The 24,186-nt window shown below is 38.5% G+C and overlaps 2 protein-coding genes across 2 annotated transcripts; one reads left to right on the top strand and one right to left on the bottom strand.

Moving 5' to 3' along the window:
• The first annotated feature begins 360 nt into the window (after positions 1-360).
• cdr2b (cerebellar degeneration-related protein 2b) lies at positions 361-6,998 on the top strand. The gene is made up of 5 exons (XM_079388771.1): positions 361-623; positions 1,126-1,238; positions 2,697-2,845; positions 2,916-3,071; positions 5,081-6,998. The coding sequence occupies exons 1-5, from the start codon at positions 545-547 to the stop codon at positions 5,739-5,741; spliced, it is 1,158 nt and encodes a 385-aa protein (XP_079244897.1). The 5' UTR covers positions 361-544; the 3' UTR covers positions 5,742-6,998.
• A 610-nt stretch (positions 6,999-7,608) lies between these two features.
• Positions 7,609-23,593, bottom strand: polr3e (polymerase (RNA) III (DNA directed) polypeptide E). The gene is made up of 22 exons (XM_079389320.1): positions 23,375-23,593; positions 22,317-22,397; positions 22,168-22,218; positions 21,403-21,480; positions 21,216-21,331; positions 21,055-21,137; positions 20,855-20,962; positions 19,752-19,801; positions 19,512-19,631; positions 18,802-18,887; positions 18,668-18,712; positions 18,489-18,580; positions 15,920-16,040; positions 15,741-15,822; positions 15,192-15,251; positions 14,710-14,867; positions 14,452-14,513; positions 11,867-12,345; positions 10,101-10,178; positions 9,885-10,010; positions 7,845-8,876; positions 7,609-7,779 (listed from the first exon to the last, which is right to left on the bottom strand). Exons 2-21 carry the CDS (start codon positions 22,353-22,355, stop codon positions 8,820-8,822), a joined length of 2,091 nt encoding a protein of 696 aa, XP_079245446.1. The 5' UTR covers positions 22,356-22,397; positions 23,375-23,593; the 3' UTR covers positions 7,609-7,779; positions 7,845-8,819.
• Between the last annotated feature and the right edge of the window lie 593 nt (positions 23,594-24,186).

The raw sequence follows: 24,186 nt of genomic DNA, 5'->3' as shown, positions 1-24,186 counted from the left end.
CTTAAAAATAAACACTTTCTTGAGGGGTAAAAACAGAGGAATTAGTTGACATGTTTTTAAAAGATGAATTGACTGAGAAAAGTGCATCCATCTTCCGCTCAGAAACCTTGTAAAAAAATAAATAAATACAAAATAAAAATGACCTGAGATTGCCCAGTAGGCTACATTTTTAAATAGTTAAATATGAATGGGAAGTTACAAGCTAACTTCTAACTTTTAAAGCAACCTGAAGTCGTTCAGATATAGTGTACAGAAGAAAGCATCTACAGAGATTGTATGTAGGTTAGACTCTACACTGCGCGCACCTGCAGATAACAGGCGCGTTCACACGGCGCGCGTGCTCCACGCTGAGTTCCAGCTCGCACAGTCCAGGTTCAGATTATATGCAGAGACGCTACATCTCACTCTCAGAGAAATCATTTTCAACTATTAAAGTAAACAGATACGCATTTTCTAACAGGAGATTAAGCAGCCTACTTTAAACATTTCGAAATTAGAGTTTAACATAAAAACATAGAGGATCTTCAGCTTTGACTGTTTAAAGATGCTCCCAGATATTATAGAAGGAGAATTTGATATTAAAGAAGAAGAGCCATGGTACGATCATCAAGATCTGGAACACGGTGAGTTATTCTTTATCTGACTCTCTGTAGTTAATAGCACTTAATTACACCTTTTAAATGAAAAAGGTGGCAGACGAACTCTAGATTGGCTTATTTTGTGAACAATATATTGATTCAGAAAGTATAGCCTACTTTCGTTTAGTCTCCTTTAATTATAAATGTCAACAGCATTGATGATTGAGGAAGTGTGTTGTGTGTGCTTGACTCTCCACCACATCCTGACAGGATGATATGACATTATTCGCCATGAAAAGAGTGAAATCAGCTCTGTAATGAACTGGTTATCAGTTTCCTGAGTTAAAGGAGAAGAGAAGTTACTAAAGAGCACCTAGTGACAGAGATAACCTGATGCCAAAATGATTGCAACATCAACCAGATTTACAAATACTTGTGTGCATAAATTAAAACATGTCAATTAAAACGGTCCAAATTATTTTAATTGAGTGTTTTTGCCTTCAGTTTTGGTTGCTCATTAGATGTTCTCCTCGTGTTCTTCATACAGATCTTCATTTGGCCGCAGAATTGGGTAAAAATTTACTGGAGCAGAACAGAGACTTAGAAGAGACTCTCCAACAGATGAACATCACCAACCAGGAACAGATACAGGAGATAGAGGTGCTGCTATCTATCTATCTATCTATCTATCTATCTATCTATCTATCTATCTATCTATCTATCTATCTATCTATCTATCTATCTATCTGTCTGTCTGTCTGTCTGTCTGTCTGTCTGTCTGTCTGTCTGTCTGTCTGTCTGTATCTGTCTGTCTGTCTCTGTCTCTGTCCTGTCCTGTCCTTGTCCCTATCCTGTCCTGTCCTTGTCCCTGTCCCTGTCCCTGTCCCTGTCCCTGTCCCTGTCCTGTCCTGTCCTGTCCTGTCCCTGTCCCTGTCCCTCCCTGTCCCTGTCCCTGTCCCTGTCCTGTCCCTGTCCCTGTCCCTCCCTTGTCCCTGTCCCTGTCCTGTCCCTGTCCCTGTCCCTGTCCCTCCCTGTCCCTGTCCCTGTCCTGTCCTGTCCTGTCCTGTCCTGTCCCTGTCCCTGTCCCTCCCTTGTCCCTGTCCCTGTCCCTGTCCCTGTCCTGTCCCTGTCCCTGTCCCTGTCCCTGTCCTGTCCTGTCCTGTCCTGTCCTGTCCTGTCCTGTCCTGTCCTGTCCCTGTCCCTGTCCCTGTCCCTCCCTGTCCCTCCCTGTCCCTGTCCCTGTCCCTGTCCCTGTCCTGTCCTGTCCTGTCCCTGTCCCTGTCCCTCCCTTGTCCCTGTCCCTGTCCTGTCCTTGTCCCTGTCCCTGTCCCTGTCCCTGTCCTGTCCTGTCCTGTCCTGTCTGTCTGTCTGTCTGTCTGTCTGTCTGTCTGTCTGTATCTGTCTGTCTGTCTCTGTCTCTGTCCTGTCCTGTCCTTGTCCCTATCCTGTCCTGTCCTGTCCTGTCCTGTCCTTGTCCCTGTCCCTGTCCCTGTCCCTCCCTGTCCCTCCCTGTCCCTGTCCCTGTCCTGTCCTGTCCTGTCCTGTCCCTGTCCCTGTCCCTCCCTGTCCCTCCCTGTCCCTGTCCCTGTCCCTGTCCCTGTCCTGTCCTGTCCTGTCCTGTCCTGTCCCTGTCCCTGTCCCTGTCCCTCCCTTGTCCCTGTCCCTGTCCCTGTCCTGTCCCTGTCCCTGTCCCTGTCCCTGTCCCTGTCCCTCCCTGTCCCTGTCCCTGTCCTGTCCTGTCCTGTCCTGTCCTGTCCTGTCCCTGTCCCTGTCCCTCCCTTGTCCCTGTCCCTGTCCCTGTCCCTGTCCCTGTCCTGTCCCTGTCCCTGTCCCTGTCCTGTCCTGTCCTGTCCTGTCCTGTCCTGTCCTTGTCCCTGTCCCTGTCCCTGTCCTGTCCTGTCCTGTCCTGTCCTGTCTGTCCTGTCTAAAATTGTAGTTGGTTAGTGATTCCAAATCCATTACATTGCACACTTATAGATTACTTTTGACCTAACTGGTTTGTCACAGGGATTTAAAGAGCATAATCTTGTACCATACTGATAGAAAAAGACAAAAAAAAAAACCCCAGACAGACAGACAGTTAGATTAAAGTCTAATGTTTATTTCTCCTTTGTTCAGTATCTTTCTAAACAGGTGGATATGCTGAGGTCAGTGAACGATCAGCACACTAAACTCTACGAGCAGCTGGATTCAACCGCACAAGACCTGGAGCTGAAAAACCAAAGACTGGTGCTGGAGAACAGAGCGGCTCAGATGAAGATCGAAGGGTAAGACTTCAGAAATGAATGCATCAAACTAAGGCTAAAATGCTTTAAATGGTGTATTTCCTGACGGCAGGCTCACAGAGACGGTAGAAGGGCTGCAGACTCAGGTGGAGGAGCTCCAGAGAGACATGCAGAAGCTGAAGCTGGTTTCTGCTGAACAGACCCGGTCCAGAGACGGCGATAGTGTTCAGGGTCTCACATGCTGCAAGGAGAACTGTCAGTTACACAAGTAGGTTCCTTTAAACCCCCACAGTGCTTTGTGCTACAGTAGGTTAAGTACGTGAAACTAGTGGCCTTTAAACAGTCACGGTCAAGTGGATTAGTAAAGAAACAAATTAGCTTCTTCTCATTCTTAGGTTTCAGGCTCAGCAGAGCTTCCTTCCCACACATTTTTATTCCTGCCAGACTCCACTTAATCTGCTGGAGGTGACATGGACAGGGTTGTTTAGCGCAAAAAAAGGAAAATATATATTGTGTTACTTGCACTCTAAGAAAATAAGTATGATTTCACAATTGCAATGTTATTTCTCACAGTTCTGACATCTCACACTTCCAACTTTATTTCTTGCAATTGCTAATTGTCACGGTGCACACACGAGGAGGACACAGGAACACGCAGACGAGGATGTAACTCAAAATATAGTCTTTAATGACGACATCAAGGCAAGGCAAGGCTGACACAGACAGGAACACCAGGGAGTGACGAGTAGACCAGACGAAATCAAACCGAATAGACAGGACTATACATACACAGGATAATCACACAAACACAGCTGGACAAGAATTAACTAATAATCACACTAGACGAGGACAGGAAACAAACCAAATATGGACACATGAGGCGGGAAACACATGACACACACAGCAGAGAACTGACACTAATTTTATTTCCCATCTTTATATCTAACAATTGCAACTTCGTTTATTGTAATTGCAACTTTATATCTAACAGTTGTGACTTTTTTGTTCACAATTATGGCTTCATTGCTTGTAATTGAGGCTTTATATCTTAACAGCTGCAACTTCATTGTTTGCAACTGCAACTTTGTATCTAACAATTGTGACTTCATTGTTCGTAATTAAGACTTTATATCTAAAAGTTGCGACCGCATTGTTCAGAATTGCAACTTTATCCTCCGGTTTCACAGACAAGGCTTAAGGCTAGTCCCAGACTAAAATGCATGTTTGAGTATCTTAACTGAAAATATCTTGCTCTGACATATCATAAAATATGTCAGTGCCATTGTTCTGTCTCAAGATGCGCACCTGTAACGTTTTCTTCTAAGGCATTTTTATAAAAGCTGCTTAAATACCTTAATCTAACTAAGGCCTTATCCTGGTTTAAGCTAAGCCCTGTCTGTGAAACCGGGCCAATATCTAACAATTGGGGCTTCATTGTACTTAATTGAGACTTTATAAAGTTATGATTTCACTGTTCATAATTTCGACTTTAAATCTAACAATAGCAGCTTTATTTTTCGTAAATACAACTTTACATCTAACAACTGCAACTTAATTTTTTTTCTAATTGCAACTTTACATCTAACAGATGTGACTTTTTTGTTCATAGTTACGCAATTGTTTGCAATTGCGACTTCTTTGTTCGTAATTGTGACTTTATGTCTAATAGTTGCAACTTCAGCTGTGACTTTATAACTAACGATTGGGGCTTCATGGTACTTAATTGAGACTTTATATCTAACAATTGTGACTGTTGTTTATGATTATGTCTTTACATTTAACACTTTAAGTCCCATCCTTCAATTTTTCTAATTGAATATTCTGAAATACGCTAAAATAGGCTGCCAACTGCAATTCATATCGACTTTAAAGTCTCTTTTGGTTGATCTCAGAAAAAGTAAATATTTTACATAATATTTTTATTAATTGTAATAAATTGTAAATTTATTTTCATGAATTTATACCATTAGGATTCTCATATACAGTGCCCATATACAGCTCTGTTGGCTGTGGAGTCAAGACATTTGCAAATATGATTAAAAGATGAATATGAGACAAAACTACAGAATGTCACATTTTATTATTGGGTGATTCAACACATAGATGTTTTACCAGCTAAGAAGATCCATCTTTTAATCATATTTGCAAATGTATTGACTCCACAGCCAACAGAGGATTTTTGTCTTTACTGTTCCAATACTTATGAAGGGCACTGTATTTCGATCTTCAGTTATCGACCAACGGCTCTGATTTCTAACCATGCTGCATGTATTTCAGGTGCTTTTCCCATGAGTGCTCTGCTTCCACCAGCCGCTCGTCACTGAAGCATGAGGAACACGACGAGTACTGGGAGCTGAAGCGCTCGGTTGATTCCCTGCAGGCGCAGCTGAGCACAGAGCGTGCTCAGAGAGAGACGGCCGAGCTGGAAGCTGATGCTCTGGCACATGAACTCAGCCAGCTGGAGCCCAAAGCGGCGCTGCTCGGAGTCTACAAGGAGCGCCTGGCCGAGAAGGAGGCTGAAGTCCAGGAGCTCCTCCTGCTTTTGCGCTTGAGCGAAGAAAATGTGTTCCTCCCATTGGATGATGAAGCGGGCGGAGCCGGACACAGGGGGCGGAGCCTGAGTGAGAGGCAGTTGCTTAGTGACGAGCAGCCTGCAGTGAAGCATCATGGCATCTCTCTGCTAAACGAGGTGGATGCTCAATACACCGCCCTGCAGGAGAAATACGACACGCTGCTGCGCCGCTGCCAGGGTGAGATGTTGGAGCTGTCAGAGAAGCAAAAAACCGGCCAAACGCACACACACTCGCCGGGTGTAAACACACAGAACGATTCCCAGCAGCCCGAGTACAAGGCCCTGTTTCAGGAGATTTTCACCTTTATCCAAAAGAGCAAAAAGGACCTGAAGGAGAACAGGATCAAGCCTGGTCAGGTTGAATGAGGCACTGATCTGTGTCTATAGCCATAGAGACCTTAAAGGTTTGATGCGATAGGTTTACACCAGGTACTATCTGTTTTATTAACTCTTTAGTGTATATAAAGCACTTATTAAATATTTCTAAATGTTACTGTAAAAAAAAAGAATGTACTGTAACTGATTTCTGAAGCAAACATTAAATCTTTGTGTATTTATAGAGGAGTGAATCTCACAAAAACATTTCCAGATTACACATAATCAGTAGAAAAAAATGATATTAGCATAAATCAATACGATAAATAAATATAAAATACAATAAAGCCTTTTGTGTAAATGTAAATATATCAAACAATTTTAATAAACATTATCTAATGATGATCTGAGAAGAATAATATAATAAAAATGGGGGTCTGTAAGAAGTTTTACTTTGAAAATCACCCCCTGACCAGAAACAATTAAAAAGCACTGTAAATTAAAGGCATTAGAAGAACACAAATATTTACAGGTGTTTTACTATTTAAATATATCATTTGTTGGTCTGCATTACAGTAATGTGAAAGAGTGCTTATTTGCCATGAAAATAATTAAATGCAATAATCATAATGATACAAAAATAGTCTTTATTTTTTATATTTTCTTTTGAATATTGAGATTTACTATAGCTTTGTGAAATGAAGTCTAGTGTTTAAGTCATAACCGATCTGTGCATTTGTTGCATCTGTTAAAAGAAAATGCATTATCCTGAAGATGTCAAACAGATACTTGGGAAATATTTGATCTGTTTCAGGTCATAGTACCAGTCATTCATAACCCCATAACAGGGCAAGCGTCTCCAATCGAGCGTTTGCATCTGAACTTTCACCTGTATCAGTGCAGACTGAACTTTATATGCACATAAATGGACTTTCCACCCAGACTCTTGGACGTCAGAGAACATCGTCTTCAGTTCCAGAGGAAAGGCTGCTTGTAATCAAGGCCCTTGATAAGATTTGAGTGACATCGCAGCATTAAGTAATGTATTTATCAGGCTGACATGCGCCGTCTGTTATCTTCAATACAGATGCACTGCACATTAGAGATCACTCTGGTTTGTATAGAAAACGGAAAAATTACAAAGCATGTTGTAAGCTTAGACACTGGGTAGACTTTAAGGAAACATACATAATACAAGAATTTACTTATTTTGGGACTTTAAAAAATAACTATTTCTAGCATATTGGGAGAAATATGAAGTACTGTAATGTAATCAGTAATCAATGATTGTATGTCAATTATTAACCTAAAAAAAAAGTAAAGCTATATATAAAAAGTATACATATATTTTCCCCTGTATTTCCTTACTACAAAAATCAATCATAAAAATGAAGTATAATAATTAGTAATTTTCTAGTTAACTGAGCGTTAGTGTTTATCAACTCGAGTGTTGGTTTTGTGTTAGCCTTGCTCGATATAAATTAAGATAAAAAAATAAAACTGGTTTATTTTTGACATGGCTGTATTTTAGTGTCCTTGTTACACATTATTACAGAAATAACAGCACATAATGCATAATTACATGCAACTAAATCCAAACCAAACTCTATATGAAGTTTATATGAACTAATATATTAACTAAATGTTTAGTGTTTAATTGAATACACTGTAACAAAGACACCTTAAACTAAACTACAGATTGTTTCAAAGCAGTTTAAAAACACAAAAAAGACAGGACAGTGAACAAAGACAAATAACAGTGTTAATGCTGTAGAATTGATCAATTATGAACTCATTTTCAGCTGCAAAGCAGCTCTACAGAAGACAAGAGTTTTATTTTTCAGCTCATCGGATAACACCACTGCAGTTAAATCAATACTACTGAATGGAAATGGTCTAAAAATAAAACAAGAACTTTTGAAGAGGAGTTGTCAGTTGCAACGTTTATTCAGAATGGCATACAAATAAAAAAAGGTCAGACTTGGGGTTCTCTGCTGTTTGAGTTTCGGACTGTACAGACTTGGCAACGATATCCAGAATATGTGGAACGCTTAATATGCAGGTGTGGAAGAGGCACAGACGTGTGCATGTGAAGGTGATTTCACTCATAATTGTAAGATTGCAAATCATATTGATAGAATATTTCCCCTGAATAACTAAGAGGCACTTTCTTTCACACCCAAACACATGTTTAGCAAAAATCCCAGATCACTTGCATGACAAGAAAAAAAAAAAAAAAAAGGAACCATTATGCATTTATTATTTTTAAAAGAAACTGTTTAAACTGAACACCATAAATGGTCTGAAATAAAATGGACAAGACTGCAAATGTCATTCAGAGCTTCTCATTCCGATGTCAGTCTCCCTTCAGGTCCAATAAATATTCATGAGCATTGATTCATATATTAGATTTTCAGGGTTTGTCTGTTAGAATTGATCTAAACCTCCCCAGACTCAGCCAATGTTTTTTTCCTTTTTTTTGGTTGTCAGAGCTGTAAACATTTCAACGTGAGCTTCATAACCTTCATTTGACCCAATTTCAGGATTTATTATAATCTAGTGCTCTTCAAATGTGTCTGTATCCTGCAGCCTGTTTTCTTTGGGTTCCAGTAAAGTCATTCTGAAATGTGGGGCAAAATACCACACAAAAAAAAAACTCAATATGCAATAAAATCAAGGAAACGATTAAACCAAACATCTTTTTTCAGTCAGCTAAATGTAAGAAACAAGGCCAAAATTTTAGCTCCAAAAGGCCACAAGCAGGATAAAACGAGATGAATCATGATCTCCTGTTGTTTTTATTAGCAATACCTACTTTCATATTAGGTCATAAAATAGAAAGCAAAAGAAAACCAGCATAACTGATCGTATATGCGTTCAGCACACAACTCCTTTCCTAGTCCTTCAATTTTCTGCAAACGCAGGATCGAATGGATCTTCAGCCCTTTTGATGAGATGCTCATGTGACCAGACGTGCATCCAGAAGGGTGACCGTATGCAGATGCTCCGGAGTGGGCGTGTCCCCGGGCCGGTGGTGTCAGCCGAGGGCAGTGATTGGTTGGTGTGTTGGCTCTGCGTTCACTGTCACTGAACTCTGAGGGAGGGATCTGTGGCGCTCCGGCTCTCCTGTCAGGAGGGAACGGTTCCCTTCAGATACCACATCCCTCCCAAACTCATGCAGCACTCCTGAACCAAACACAACACTGCTGTCAGCCCAGTCTCACTTCAACAATACCCTTCATTCAGACGCACGTCACACTTTACTAGCAGCAGACGGTTTAAGGGTTAACAATGACTGGCACAGACTAACACTTTAGTACAGGGACCAATTCTCACGATTAACTAGTTGCTTATTATTAACATATTGGCTGATTATTAGTGCACATATTCAGCATCCCTAATCCTACCCAATACCTTTACTTAACTACCTTACTAACTATTAATAACAGCAAATTAGGTGCAACCAATTACATTGGTGTTTTATTTTAAGGGGTATTTTTATTATTTTCTGCAGGTTGTTAATGGTAGCCTAAAAATATGAATATGTCGATGTTTTCTTAATTTATGTAAAAAGTATTTATTATCTGTCTCTCCATCAACTAGTGAATGTTTAATTTTGCTGTATTACTTTTATTTGATTTATTGCTTGTAATTTATCATTTATTTATGGATTTACTTAACAGAAAAATACTTGAAGGCTAAATTGATTTAAATATATATTGTTTTAAAAAAATTTATTCAGACAATAACTTTGCTAAATTATATGTCTGACATGTTGCATCACCATTAATATATTTTAACCTTTCTATTTGATGTCATATGGGTGCAAAACATTTTTTTGGTCAAAATAAATTTTTACATAATAGGGGATTTATTTTTACTTGCAATTTATTCATTCGTTTTATTTCACTGATTGTCTTTTTGTTTGTTTTTCCAAATAGTTTTAAGTGTAAAGCAATGTTTAGTTAAATTATTAAAAAATAAATAAATTAATAAATAAAGTTATTTACTTTCTATTTGTCTAAAACTTGGAAAAAAATTTGGAAACACAAAGTTTACTTAATTGAGAAATACTAGAAGGTTATACACCATAGTTTTTACAAGAAAATACAACAAAAACTAAATAAAATAAGTATTTACAGTTAAAACATTTTTATAGCATGACAACTCTAGAGTGAAATATTGTAACGGCACCTTGAGCAGTCGATCCACATCTGTCTTGGTGACGGCGTCTCCGAGCTCCTGCGTGAGGCGCGTCTGGATCACGTTTCTTCTGACGCGATAGTTCTTCATGAAGATCTCGAACAGAACCTGCCGGTGCTGCGGACAGAGAAAACAAAAGCATTCTCATATACTCAAAAAAACATGCAAAAAAGTGAAAATCCCAATGAATCTGACAGCAGAAATCACCTTGTCGAAGGTTTCTCCGCTCTCCCACAGGCCAAAGACCTTATGCTCGTCTGCTGTAGCGTTGCTCTGAGGAGGAAACTACACACACACACACACACACACACACACACACACGATCACACATCAGACAGACCTGGACCAGACAGTGACTCCACTGCATATTCAGGTTTAAGGAACATTGTGCATGACTTTAATCATTTTTTTATTTGGCCACTTATTTTAAGTGCATGTTAGTTGGATCATTACAAATAATTTTGTAGCATGAATTTATCTAATTGACCAAAAAATACCCTTTTAAGTAATTTCAGTGTAATAAATATACAGAATATTTTACAGATGCACGTAAATTTTAGAATCTATATTTGACTTTATCATCCAGCTCTAGACAGCATCAATTTCTAAACACTGTTCACTAGGTTGAGAGAGTTAATTCCACTCACAGTTCAGACAATTTGTAGACAGTTTACAATGCAACTAAAGAAATGCATTATAACTATATTTGTAAGTATATCCTGACATCAAGATAAACATGTTTTAAGAATCAAAGAGACAGGAAAACATCATTCAGACTCTCAGAAATGTGTCTGGACTAATTTGTAATGAGCTTTAACTCCATCAGGAGTAGTTACATAAGTACTGTTTACCAGCCACACACACACACACACACTTAATCCAATTAGCCTTAAGAACAAAGGACCAGACCACATCTTAAAATTAAACATTAACTTAATGAGCAGGACAGACAGACTTAAGTCAGACTAAAGCCATAAACTAACAGAAAAAGGTTCTCCTCTTTTTAGAATTGCTCACATCACTGACCATATTAGCACTGGTCAATACAGGAATAGCATCAAAATATAATATTACAAGACATATGAAAAAATTAAAATTAATAATTTTTTCATAACGTTACGGTTGAACCACTGATGGCAGATGGACTATTCTGACGATGTTTTTTATACTTTTCTGGGTCTTGACAGTGTTAATTGTTTGGCAGCCAATGGGACAGTCACAAACCTCCCGGTTTTTATCCAAAATATCTTAAATTGTGTTCCGAAGACGAACAAAGCTTTTACGGGTTTGGAACGTCATGAGGGTAAAGTGACTAATGACAAAATTTTCATTTCATCATTTAAACAAATATTTGAATGTCTAATGAACATTTAATTTCACAAACTTTGCAAACTTAGTAGAATCCAGTTGTGAGATCTTGTGAGGTGTGCATTTGAATTCTGCATGATCGCGTGTGCTCTGTGTGACGGTCGGTCCGTGTGAATTGAATACTGACAGGAGGAGAGTTCAGCTTCACTGGAGACGCGGGGTCGACAAACTTTAACCTCGTGAATTCAAATTATGCTGCGCTTTATGCATTATGGCATTTCCTTTATTGGTTTGGAACGACATGAGGGTGAGTAATTAATGACAATTTTCAATTTTGGGTGAGCTATCCCTTTAATAATGAGAATTGGTCCCTAAACTAGTGTCACCAAATTATTTATGTAATAATATAATGGTCAAATTAATCACATTAAAATCACTGTGATGTTAATGACGTAGCTTAGTTTTCTATCTGCTAAAATTAATAAATGTACATATTGACAAACCCTAGCGCATATTTTTAATAGTTGAATCACAATCTATATTGGGCTTATAATTAATATTAATATCAGTGCATCTATAGGCGTTTTCCAGATGCATATTTTAAATCAACTTATAACAAAGCATTATGTGGTGCACTATAAACGCCCATCATCCACAGTACTTACTGGCACCAGGATCTGTTTGCACTGGCTCTGGAGGATGGTGTCCTGCAGCATGCGGTCCGTCACGTGGCCGTACACAGAGTGCCCCGTGGGTAAACTGGCCAGATGCAGGTTAAACAGCCTCTTCACTTCACTCAGGCACAAAACATAGTGCTTCCGAAAAGTGCTCCGCACAAAGTCCTGGAGCTCCGGGGTGAAGGTGTGACCGTGTCCGTTATGAGGGTCCGAGACCGGAGAGGTAGAGTTGGGGTAACCGTTGATGGAGCCGTTTGTGAGCGGGCCTGACGTGTCCATGGGCTCTTCAGAGTCACTCACCGGCTCCTGTTTGACCTGCACCGGGGCGGCAGATTCACCGGACGAGCCCGTGTGTCTGGACGTCTTCAGTCTACGAGCGTCCAGCTCCCTCTGCATGGCGGCGTGGTTTTCTCTAGCGTTCTCCTTTGCTGATTTCAGACGCTGGTCTCCGCTGATGTGAACGGGATCTGCAGAAAACACAGCACCACATGAACACGCAGAAACAATACCGTTTATAAGTTTGGGTTCAGAAAGTTTAGTTTGACAAGGATGCATTAAATTGATCAAAAGTGACAGTAGACATCTATAATGTTACACAAGATTTCCATCTCAAACAAATGCTGTTCTTTTCTGTAATCAAAATAATAATAAGAAATATTTCTTGAGCAGTAAATCAGTATATTATTATGATTTCTGAAGGATCATGTGACACTGAAGACTGGAGTAACGATGCTGAAAATTCAGTTTTGATCACAGCAATATACTAGTTTAACAGATTCACATAGAAAACAGCTGCTTTAAATTGTTTTAAATTTGATCAAATAAATGCAGTCTTAGTGAGCAGAAGAAACATTAAGAAAACGTACAGACCTCAAACCTTTGAACAGTGGTATATATAGAGTACAGTACCCTCCATAAGTATTGGAGCAGTAAAGACAAAATTGCTCTGTTGGCTGTGGAGTCAAGACATTTACAAATTTTATTAAAAGATGAATATGAGAAAACTACAGAATGTCACATTTTATTATTAGCCGTTTCAACACATACATGTTTTACCAAATAAAAAGAACAGCACTTTTAGAGTTCATCCCACTCATTGATGTGAGCATAAGTATTGGGACAGTTGAACATAAGGCAGATATAAAAGATTAAAAGCTATTATTTAGTTGCAGATCCCTTGCACACAATCACAGTAGTGAGTCTGTGACCCATAGACATCACCAGACTCTTGGTCTCATCCTTTGAAATACTTTTCCCAGCCTTTAATGAAGCCAATCCCAATTGTTGCTTGTTTTGGGGAGTTTCTGCCTTTACTCTCCTCTCCAGCTGCTGAAATTCATGTCCAATCAGATTTAAATCTGGAGATTGACTTGGGCAATCTAAGACTTTCCATTTCTTTGCCCTTATAAATTCCGTGACTGAACTGGCAGGGTGTTTTGGGTCATTGTCCTGATGCAATATGAAGCACTTCCCCATGAATCTGGTGGCATTTTCTTGAATATTGGTAGGCAAGATGGTTTTGTACCCTTCCAAATTCATTCTGCTACTGTCATCATACATTAAGTCATCAGTAAAGTTGAGAGGGCCTGTTCCAGAGACAGCCATGCATGCCCATGCCATGACACCACCTCCACCATGCTTTACAGATGAGGCTGTATGCTTGGGATCATTGCATTCCCCTTTTTTTCTCCACATTTTTGTTTTCCCATCACTTAGATATAAAGGTTCATCTTTGTCTCATCGGTCCATAAACACAGTTACAAAACTCTTCTGGTTCACCTTTGTGCTTTTTTGCAAACTCTAATCTTGCCTTTCTATTTTTGGTGCTGGTCAGAGGTTTGCATCTTGCTGTGTAGCATCTGTAATTCTGTGTCTAAGTCTCCTGAGGACAGTAGATTGTCAGAGCATCACCCCAGCTTTCTGGAAGTTGTTGGCGATTTTACAGACACGTCTTTTAGGGTTTATTTTCACAGCTTTTATGATTTGTCTGTCAGCAACTACTGTTGTTTTCTCAGCCGATCAGATCGTTGTTGGTCGCTGGTGGTTTCCAAACTCTTGATTTCTCCATGCCCGTTATTTTTGCTAGAGCTCTAATTGACTTCCTCTTTTCTTTTAGCATCCAAATTGCTTGCTTTTCTCTCAGAGTCAGCTCCCTCGTCTTCATCCTGGTTTGTGTGTGTCATCATCGAATGCAAGATTCAGAATACAGAAGTAATGGATATAACTGATACGACACATTCCCTGCTTTTAATATCTGAAGAATTAATGCAACAGGACACAGCTGATCACTTAGAAAGACCTGTGAGGCAACTGCTCCAATACTTATGCTCACATCAGATAGAGGGATGAACTCTAAAAGTGCTGAACTTCTTAGTTGGTAAAACATCTGTGTTGAATCACCCAATAATAAAATGTGACATTCTGTAGTTTTGTCTAATATTCATCTTTTAATCATATTTGTAACTGTCTTGACTCCACAGCCAACAAAGCAATTTTGTCTTTACTGTTCCAATACTTTTGGAGGGAACTGTAGTTACATAAATATATTACACAAGTAAAAAGTCAGAACATACCCATCTGAGCATCCTTTTTAGGCACAAAGTCATCTTTGGAGAAGTTAAACACTTTTTCCAACCTGCAATATAGTGTTTATTTAGAATAATAAAGCATTAGTTCAAATGTTCATGTTTTTGTAACCCTGTACAAAGTATGATAGTGCCTGCACACTTTTTTTTAGATGATCAAAATTCAGTCTGTAAGTTAAAATTTTGTGTTTCATAGAATAAAGAAAATAAGGGGTTAATGTCAAATTCTGCAAAGTCATGTCATACTTAGACTGAATTCCCAGCCAAAGCATGTGCTGCCTTTGAGCCACATCAGGATGCTTTCTGACAAAATCATGATCCGTGGGCAACAGGAACTCCCAGCCTCGGTTTAATCGAGGGACAGACATCTGCTCCAGGAAGTCCTTAACGTCCTCTGGAGGAAGCTGTAGTCACATGGCAGAGAAAAACATAAATATAAATATACACACACATAAACACAGATGTCCTGTTGCTGTCTCTCTGTTGCACTGTGGAGCTTCTGTCACTACAACAAATTCCTCGTATGTGTAAACATACCTGGCCAATAAAGCTCATTCTGATTCTGATAATATGTCTTAGTAAAATGAGATTTAAATGATCCAAACATATAATGCAATCCAATGATGAATGTTTCATCATCCCACTATAAAGGGTAAAACATCACATCTTGTCCTTACAGCGCCATCTTCTGTTATACTCAAGCACTCATTTTAATTCAGCACACAAACCTTTATGATGGCAGCAACCTCTTTTCTCATCAGGGTTCGTTCTAAAGTGAATCTCCACATCTGAAAGTGCAGGATGAAATGTATTTATGAAATCAACAAAGCAACACTTTTAAGATCACCAAATATGACACGGCTTGTCATTACTATCAAACCAGGACACAGGAATCACATCAGGCTGTTATCACAATATTTTGCATATTTCAGCCAAAAGAGAGAAGAAAAAAAGAATTTTTTTTTACTTAATATTCTAATGATTTTTGGCATAAAAGAAAAATAATTTATTTTGACCCATACTATGTATTGTTGGCTATTGCTACAAATATACCCCAGCGACTTAAGACTGCTTTTGTGCTCCAGGGTCACATATAACCTTGGTCTACTTTACTTGTAAGTAACCTTGTGCTGTTTCTTTTGCAGCATGGACCTTAATATTAATTAGAGAGGCAGATTTCACATTATCATGTATATAGAGAGCTAATGATATCTGTAATTGTATGACAATCAGTTCATGTGGAGAAAATCAAAATAAAGAAAACAAATGAAACTCACCACAAAGTCTCGGCCGCGACAGAGCACTTCAGCAGGAACGCCGCTGTGGGAACTACAGGTGTTTTTGGGATACAGCACGTCACTGTCAAAGACAAAACACACACACAGAAGTTTAGCACTTCATCTATTAAAACATCATGCATTAACTCAATGTAGAGAGGAAACAAACCCATCCTCACCTCTTCACGACCCAGTTGCCCTGGACGAGCAGCGCCACCTGCTGGATGCAGCGCAGCACTGCGGTGGAGTCTGTTCCTGAGGCCAGCAGCCCCATCAGATTGGCAAACGGCATCACCTTCACTACGAGCAAAACAATACGTTTATATAGAGACAGAAAAACTTTGCCAGGGGTATTCAATGAAAGATCTAAGAGGTCCGGTCTTAGCGGGGATTCCGGACAATGCTTTTTGGAAGAGTTATAAATTTCCATCTTGACAGCAGTAATTTGCAAAAGAAAAATCCTAAGAAGCTAAACTACTCAAAGTTGAGGCTACTGGGAACCGAGAGCCAAAGCGGTGTGTCTGAGAATTCTACAAAAGATGTAAATATTTTCATCAGTTGAGCTCAATTGGATTTGAATATTAAAAGATAAGATCAGAAGCTTTATCTGTCTATTATTGTTTTTACATTTAGAGACCATGTATGGCAGAAGGCCATGTGGTTGAGAACGGATACTGTATGGGGCTTCAGGGAAAGTCTGGAACATTTTTACATTTTGCTTAAAATAAGTATCCACTAAAACCAAAAAAAATTTACAACATGAGCAGAAAAGAAAGTTAATTAGTAATTTCAAAGTTTATTCTCTCTTTCCTTGAAAGCAGCCAGAGACTCACCGCGTCTTCAAAATAATCCAACTGAGATGTATAGACCAAAAAAGATTTCCCAAAAAGTAAGAGCTTGAAGAGGGTCCGCACACTCTCAAACATCAAAAAGAATCACAAGCGAGATGATAACATCAGCTTGGCATTGAAAAAGGTCAACATGTGACCAAAACGTTTGCCTTGTTTAATTCAGTAAATTGCTCTAAATGTTATCATCTCGCTTGTGATTCTTTTTGATATTTGAGAGTGTGCGGACCCTCTTCAAGCTCTTACTTTCTCTCTTTCCTTGCCATATACAAAGAATTTTTTCCACTTATAACACTGAAATGCGCCGAACAAGTTGATTAATCATGCTAAACGTAGATGAAAAAGATGAAAATCAAGTCTGGTTTATTTGAACAGTCGCAGACATATCTGTAACCGTATTGATGCATTCTCATTTTTGGCAACATTTTAGCAAAAGTATCACAGTGAGCAGAAAATAGGTTATGTTTCTGCTACTATTGTTAAAATAACCACATCATCTACAGCTTGTGGCGTTTTCCATCTTTAGCAGGGAGAGAAGGAACATGGAGGGCTTGAATAAAGCATGTTTGGCTCTAAATAAAAACATATAGCACCAAAAAGGTTATTCCCATAAACAACCTGGAGCAATTATGGAGTGTGATGCTCCCTAGTTTTGACATGCTGCTCACTGTAAAGGCAGGGCAGGTGATTTAGGAGAGGCTAGCAATTGCAAGCTAGCTTTGAAAGCATAAGATCCCACTCTCCCGGCAAATCACTCTCCAAAGCCACGCCTCCTCCAAAACACATGATGGCTGACCAGCAACACGATGAGAGATGGCGCCAGGAGAAACATGGTCCGACATTTTGACGGGCAGGGTCGTAAAAATTCCGTCATAATCTATTATTAACCGTTAATTTTCATATTATAATGACACATTTAATTGATTTTGTTTTTGTTCACATTTTCATTTTTAATATTGGACCTGTCCACCTTTTTCTTCAATGTGGAAGTAAGCCTATAGGCGAGACTTCCGGTGCATTAGTCGCTCTAGGTAAATAACGAGAAGAATAACAACGTGCAGTAAACGGTAAAACTGTTTGTGCTACAAACCAGTGTGATCATAATTAAGATAATACATTAAAATATTATGATAAGACACACCAATTTTCAAACGCAAACAGCAAAACATAAAAATAGCTGGACGCAGAGGAGACCGGAAGCTAGGCCCATAGAATTTACAATAAATACTGTTTTGGCGCTCTTTAATGTGGCGTGATAGATCGCTGTAGACACCTCAGATCGAATGAAGCAGCAGCGCAAAGTGCTTTTGCTTTACTGCTGTACTAGTGGGTACACGCCTGTGTGTAATCAAACACATAGCAAGACTCGTGACAGTTTTAGTTTTTGTTCTGGAGCTGATGATCCTGCGCTCTGCTGCCACACTGGAGCGCACTTTTCACCAACTGGACAGGGGTGGGAATTACAGTTATAAATTATAATAGATCTCCCTCAGTCTAATCGGTCAAAAGGACGGACGATCTTCAGTTTTTTCCAAAAAAATTTGTCAATGACAGAAAACGCAACCTTTCGGTTAACGCAACCTCTGGCAAATACATACGTTGACAGGCAGGTAGGACAGCCTATCGTAACCCTTGAACCGAGGGATATGATTGGACGAACATTTTAGGATCCTATGCCTTCCATAGACGATATAAATACATAAAAAAACATTTAGACCACTTCACTTAGTGCATGTTATATGAAGAGACTTTTAACCAGCATAACAAAAAATGTTACGAACCAAATCACCTATCCTGCCTTTAAACAGTAGAAATATTGGTGCTACTTGGAACCAAGATGGGTTCCTCTATTTGAGGATGCCTGAACTAGACCATATACAATGAAGCCACCCAAGCTCACCGTTCTTCATCAGCGTCTTGACCTGGTCCCCCAGAGGCAGCGTGCGGAGCTGAGCCATGGAGAGCACGTTACTGGGACCCATGGGCTTGACGCTACAGGACGAGATGACAACATAAGAAGAGGAACATGGGAAAAATAAAAACACCTCATTGCATCCTACTGAATGTTCTTCTACTCACACTTTTTCTTCAGCCAAAGGAGGCATGAGCATGGACAGATATTCACTGAGAAGAAAACAAAAATCCATCAGATGAACACGCATTTCACAATCTGATCCTCCAGTGTTCATGGGTAAATGACAGAAGGCACAAACCGTGGTGTTTTCACCAGTTCTGTGTTTTCTGCAGTGTCCATGGCCTGGCAGTAAAGATACTGGCGCTCGTGCTCAGAACGCCCATCCTAAAGATGAATGAGAATAAAAGAGAATGCATAAATAATATAATACACACTGAATGATTCCCCAAACTTTTTGTGTCATAAAATATTAGATGCGAGTTTCTGCAGTTTGTAGTTCTCTGATGTCTCTTAATATTTACAGTTAAATACTTAATCTCTTGATTTATTTGAATTATGTTTAAAATGTTTTTTATATAGGCTAAACGTCTTGAACAAAAATACACACAGTATAGCGATTATTTTGCCATTATACAATATTGCGATTACACTGTGATTTGAACTGTGATAAACATTTCAAAAATTCACTGTATTTAAAACCCAATCATAATTTATTATTAATAATAATGTTATCATCATCATTTACTGTAATTGTATTGTAAAATAAAAACAAATCAATATTATCACATATTGAAAACCAAACCTTACTTGAAGTCCCAGAGATTTAATGCTAATATTTCAATAATTTAACAACACATTTGCATGCTCACAGTTCTCTGCTGTCAGTTAATGGTCACATGACATGCAATTGGAAAGCCATTTTTTTTCTCTGATGCGATTTACAGTTAGATCAGTGTGTTATGATGCACCAGTCAAGTGTGCTGCGGTGGGTCACATGACCACACACACATTTAGACCGTGGTAATGCAGGTGAACCCAGGGCTCTTCAGCCTGTTTCTTCTGCAGGAACTCGTAGGACTGGATGCGGCGCTGACGGGCCTGTTCTGACTCGGGCCGGGAAAACCTCACCTGGTTAAAGGGCAAGTCAACAAAAAGAACAATGAGCATGAGCACTGGCTCAAACACAGATCATGACTCAGCATTCTGTTCGATACTTTCCAAAAACAAAACAACTGCATGAAGTCTTACAGTGATTTGTTTAACATCTTCCTCTGCCTCATCCTGAGAAGAGTCTCCAGCTGCAAATACACACACTCATTAGTTCATCTTAATAATGCATCTCACATACTGCTCTGAACTCCACAATATTTAAATATTCAGTTTTCCAGTCTGGTTTTCATGAGAGCACCTTGAGATTTGGTATGGTGCTCACACTGCACATAGTTTGACCCGTTAAATATAATCATAAAAAATATCATTAATAATAGTAATATTGAAATTCCAGGGTTTTTTTTTTTATAGTTTTTGAATAAAAATACAATTGTTTTATAACACACTTAAACAATACAATACTAGTTACATTTATTTTCTTTTTAAAATTTTTATATGAATTTTTAACATTTTCCAACCTAAAATCAGCAAACTTTTATTTTGGAGGGTTGCTGGAAAGTAAGTATATGCGTTGGTATATTGTATCTATATATCTACCAAATGTTTCTATATTTCTTTTTTCTTCCCAACATTGTTTTAAAACTATTTCCAATTTTTTTATATTTTCTATTCAGACTTTTTGTGATCCCTTGTTATTCTGCTGTTAAATTTTATTCAATGATTAGAAAGTTGAAAAAAAAAGCATTTCACGGCACAATATATATAGTTGTGTGCCAAATAAAATATTTTTATAAAATAGATTTTAAACAGTGTTACTGTAGTACAACTGCCATACTATAATATTTATGAGCACTAATAGTTTTATTAATATTTTGAATCAGTTTTTATTCCTTTTTATTTATTTTATTCATTTAATTTATTTAAGTTTTTGTCCTTTTCTTTAATATACATCTATATAGTGTTTATTAATATTAATTCAGCTTTAGTTATTTTAGTACATCAAGTTAAACTAAATTAAAATGAGAGATGCTGCCTTGGAAACTAGCTGAAATAAAAAGTTTCCATTTTAGTTGATTTCACATAATGTTTGTGTTTCTTTCAATGGTGTAATTTTTTAGTTTTAGCTATCTGATTTAAGAAAAGAAAAATGTTTCATATATAATCTTCATTTGCCCTCTAAGACCAAATCTAGACAGGATAATAAAAAAAAAAAAAAAAAGTGACCCCAAAACACCCCGCACCTTCATTGGCCGCCTCTCTTTCTCTATGTTTAGTATCAGCTTTATCCAGGTAGGTGAAGCTGGGTCTCATCTGGAGGATTCCCTGCAGTGGAGTGAGATGAAGCTCTCCTGCCACCAAAACATCAATAGCAGATCATCACATCACAACATACATGCTAATTGCTTCTACTCATCAGGAATGCGATGCTGCAAAAGCCAACCTTTGTGAAACACAGCCGCAGCGTAGCGGGACGTGTTAGTGGTCGCCTGGATCGAGGAGAACGTTTGCTTGTCCATCATTTTCCTGTAAGCAGAAGGAAAAGATTAAAACCACGAACACCAAAGTTTGACTGTAAACATCGGAAAGGTTGATGCTCCTCACGTCGAGTAAACGTTGGAGTCCTCCGAGGACGTGCCGTCCACATTGAGCGCGATCTGCTCGCCTTTACTGCGGCTGTAGTTCGGACTCATGGTGTCCATAACCACCTCCAGTTCAACCTGGATGCAGCGAGGAAAAACATCAGCCCTGTGTGTTTAACAAGAGAAACGAGCAGTGAAAACCAGCTTACCTTCTGCTGCTTGGGTTTAATTCTGGCCGACAAATGGGTCACATTATCATAGCTCATAGAAGCAGGACGCACTGGATACTGGAGAGGAAAAGATTCAAAATGTCAACAACAGTAGTTATGCAACTAGTGATATTTAAAGATTATCAGTCAATAACCAAATCTGTCGTGACCTTTGTATTTCACTGAAAATCCCAGCCTTGCCTATGGATGAGCAATTTCTTGGTGCAAAATGCAATACAGTTTGATTAAAAAAAAATAATCAAAAGTACCAGACAATTATAATGTTACAAAAGAGTTTTCTACTCAAAGGAACCTGAAACATGGTACGGCAGCAAAGTTCCTTGATTATTACGCCGGAATGAGAATATAGTTCCTAGCCATATCGGTCGAGAAAATTGCAACTTTTAATTTTCCGTCGGTCTTAGTACACGATGTAACTACAGAAGAGTCAAGCTTTAAATAGGAAAATTATCGAAACTCTTTAGTCATTTTTGAGTGAGATGCTAATGGTCTAATCAGACTCAATGATCTATGTTAAGCTACGCTAAAAGTGCTACCGCCAGTCCCGGAGATCGGCTGAATGGATTCAAAAACGGTAAAACTCAACTGTTTAACTCTAGGGGAGTCCTAAAATGAGCCTATTTTGAAGGAGTGTTCCTTTAAACTCCAATACATAAATATTAATGACTGTGATGTCAGTTTTGGTATCAGACAACCACTAGCTATAACCTTTTTTGTATGAAATATATTATGTGTCATATTTACCTGGAACAAATACAGCTTGTCCACGAGACTTCTGGCCAGATACACGTCAATCTAAGAGAAAGAGAGCAGTAAAAATGATACAGATGATAAAAAACAACGACGACTCTGATTGTATCATCCTGTAGAAGTTCAGCATGTTCAGCATCTACCTCTTGTATAATTGGATCATCATCATCTCCGCTGGCCATAATGAAGACCGGAGGAGGAGCCGCCGCTAGTGGACTTCAAACCTGCAAACACACACATATATACATAAACATATATGACCCTGGAGCACAAAAGCAGTCTTGAGTCCCTGGGGTATATTTATAGCAATAGCCAAAAATACATTGTATTCTTTTATGCCAAAAATCATTAGGACATTAAGTAAAGATCATGTTCCATGAAGATATTTTGTAAATTTCTTACTGTAAATATATCAAAACTTAATTCTTGATTAGTAATATGCATGGCTAAGAACTTCATTTGGACAACCTTAAAGGAGATTTTCTCAATATTTAGATTTTTTGCCCCCTCAGATTCCAGATTTTCAAATAGTCGTATCAAATATTGTCCTAACAAACCCTACATCAATGAAAAGCTTATTTATTCAGCTTTCAGATGATGCATACATCTCAAATCTCTATTTCCCTTATGACTGGTTTTGTGGTCCAGGGTCACATACATGTATATATTTATATAAATTGTATTTATTACATAAAAGGTCAAAGACAGGAAGTCTGAGTCAAAGAGAAAAAAAATCATAATTTGATTTCGCATATCACAGTTTCGACTATTTATGTCCTATCTATGGAATTCCATAACATACAAGCAAGTAACGTTACATACTTTCATAAACACGTTTATAACCGTCAATCAATCACTGTTTGTCATGATAATTAGCAGGCGACTCCTGATTAATGAATGATGCGTGTAACACGACACTGACAGCCAGCAGCTTCATAACACACATGATCACAGTGAAACACACTAAATATATAAGTAAAAAGTTTAAATAAATCACAGATGAAGAGAGTCAGCAAAATAAACATGCTAAGATGAGCTAGCAGCTCTCCACAGATAAACATAACACGCGCGCGCAGAACGCCTCAAATTCATAACATTAGCAATCTGTGTATGTTTATATACATGTTTTTTATACGTATGTAACTTTTGATACTACACTGTGACTGCCAGCTTGTTCTGAACACAACTGACACACACTTACCGAGGCCTCGCTGGTCCACTACATCAACAAGAGCCTGACGCTGAAGTTGCGATCTAAGCTGTGCGTCAGCAGACGTGCGCGTCCCCGCTCTAAACCCAGCGTTACTGAAGTTGTCTTGAAGTTCTTCAGCTGGACTGTGTGAGGATCTCTGTGTGTGTGTAGATGAGAGATGTTGCTGCCATGTTGCTGATCGCAGCCCTCACTCAAACACGTGGGGAGGAGCTGAGTGCGCTCGACATATCCCAGCATGCACTGCGGCCGTGTCACATAACCAGTGCGTGACACTAGATAGTGCGCGAGAATACCGTCTATGTAGGGAGCATATGGGAAATCATTCATCTTCTACGCTTGTGAAAACTTGTGTAGCATTTATAGTAAATAGCTTACTATAGTGTTTTTGAACCATACTATAGTAAAGTACTTAATATGCTGTGGTAATTCTATAACTGCTGTGGTCATATAACAACTATATTAATATAAACAAATGACTTACAATACTGTACTATAGGGTAGGCCTATATTATACCACAATACAATACAGTTTACTGTAGGAAAAACTAAAGTATACTACAGTATTTATTACAGTTTATCAACTCACTATAGTTAATATTACAACATGCTGTAGAATTCATTAACAAAGTGTCGTAAATACTCTAATATATACAGTATAATACACGTTACTATAGTATGCTTCAAAAACACTATAGTATTTACTTTAAATTACTATAGCATTTGTTCAGCCCATTTCCGCCACTGAATAAAATAATAAAAAAATAAAATCTGACCATTTTTCTCTCAAACTTAAGTGCACT

This window comes from Barbus barbus, assembly GCF_936440315.1.
Source record: "Barbus barbus genome assembly, chromosome: 32".
In the NCBI taxonomy this organism is placed as follows: domain Eukaryota; kingdom Metazoa; phylum Chordata; class Actinopteri; order Cypriniformes; family Cyprinidae; genus Barbus; species Barbus barbus.
The sequence above is the reverse complement of the archived record's forward strand: the minus strand, read 5'-3'. Positions and strand labels throughout refer to the sequence as shown.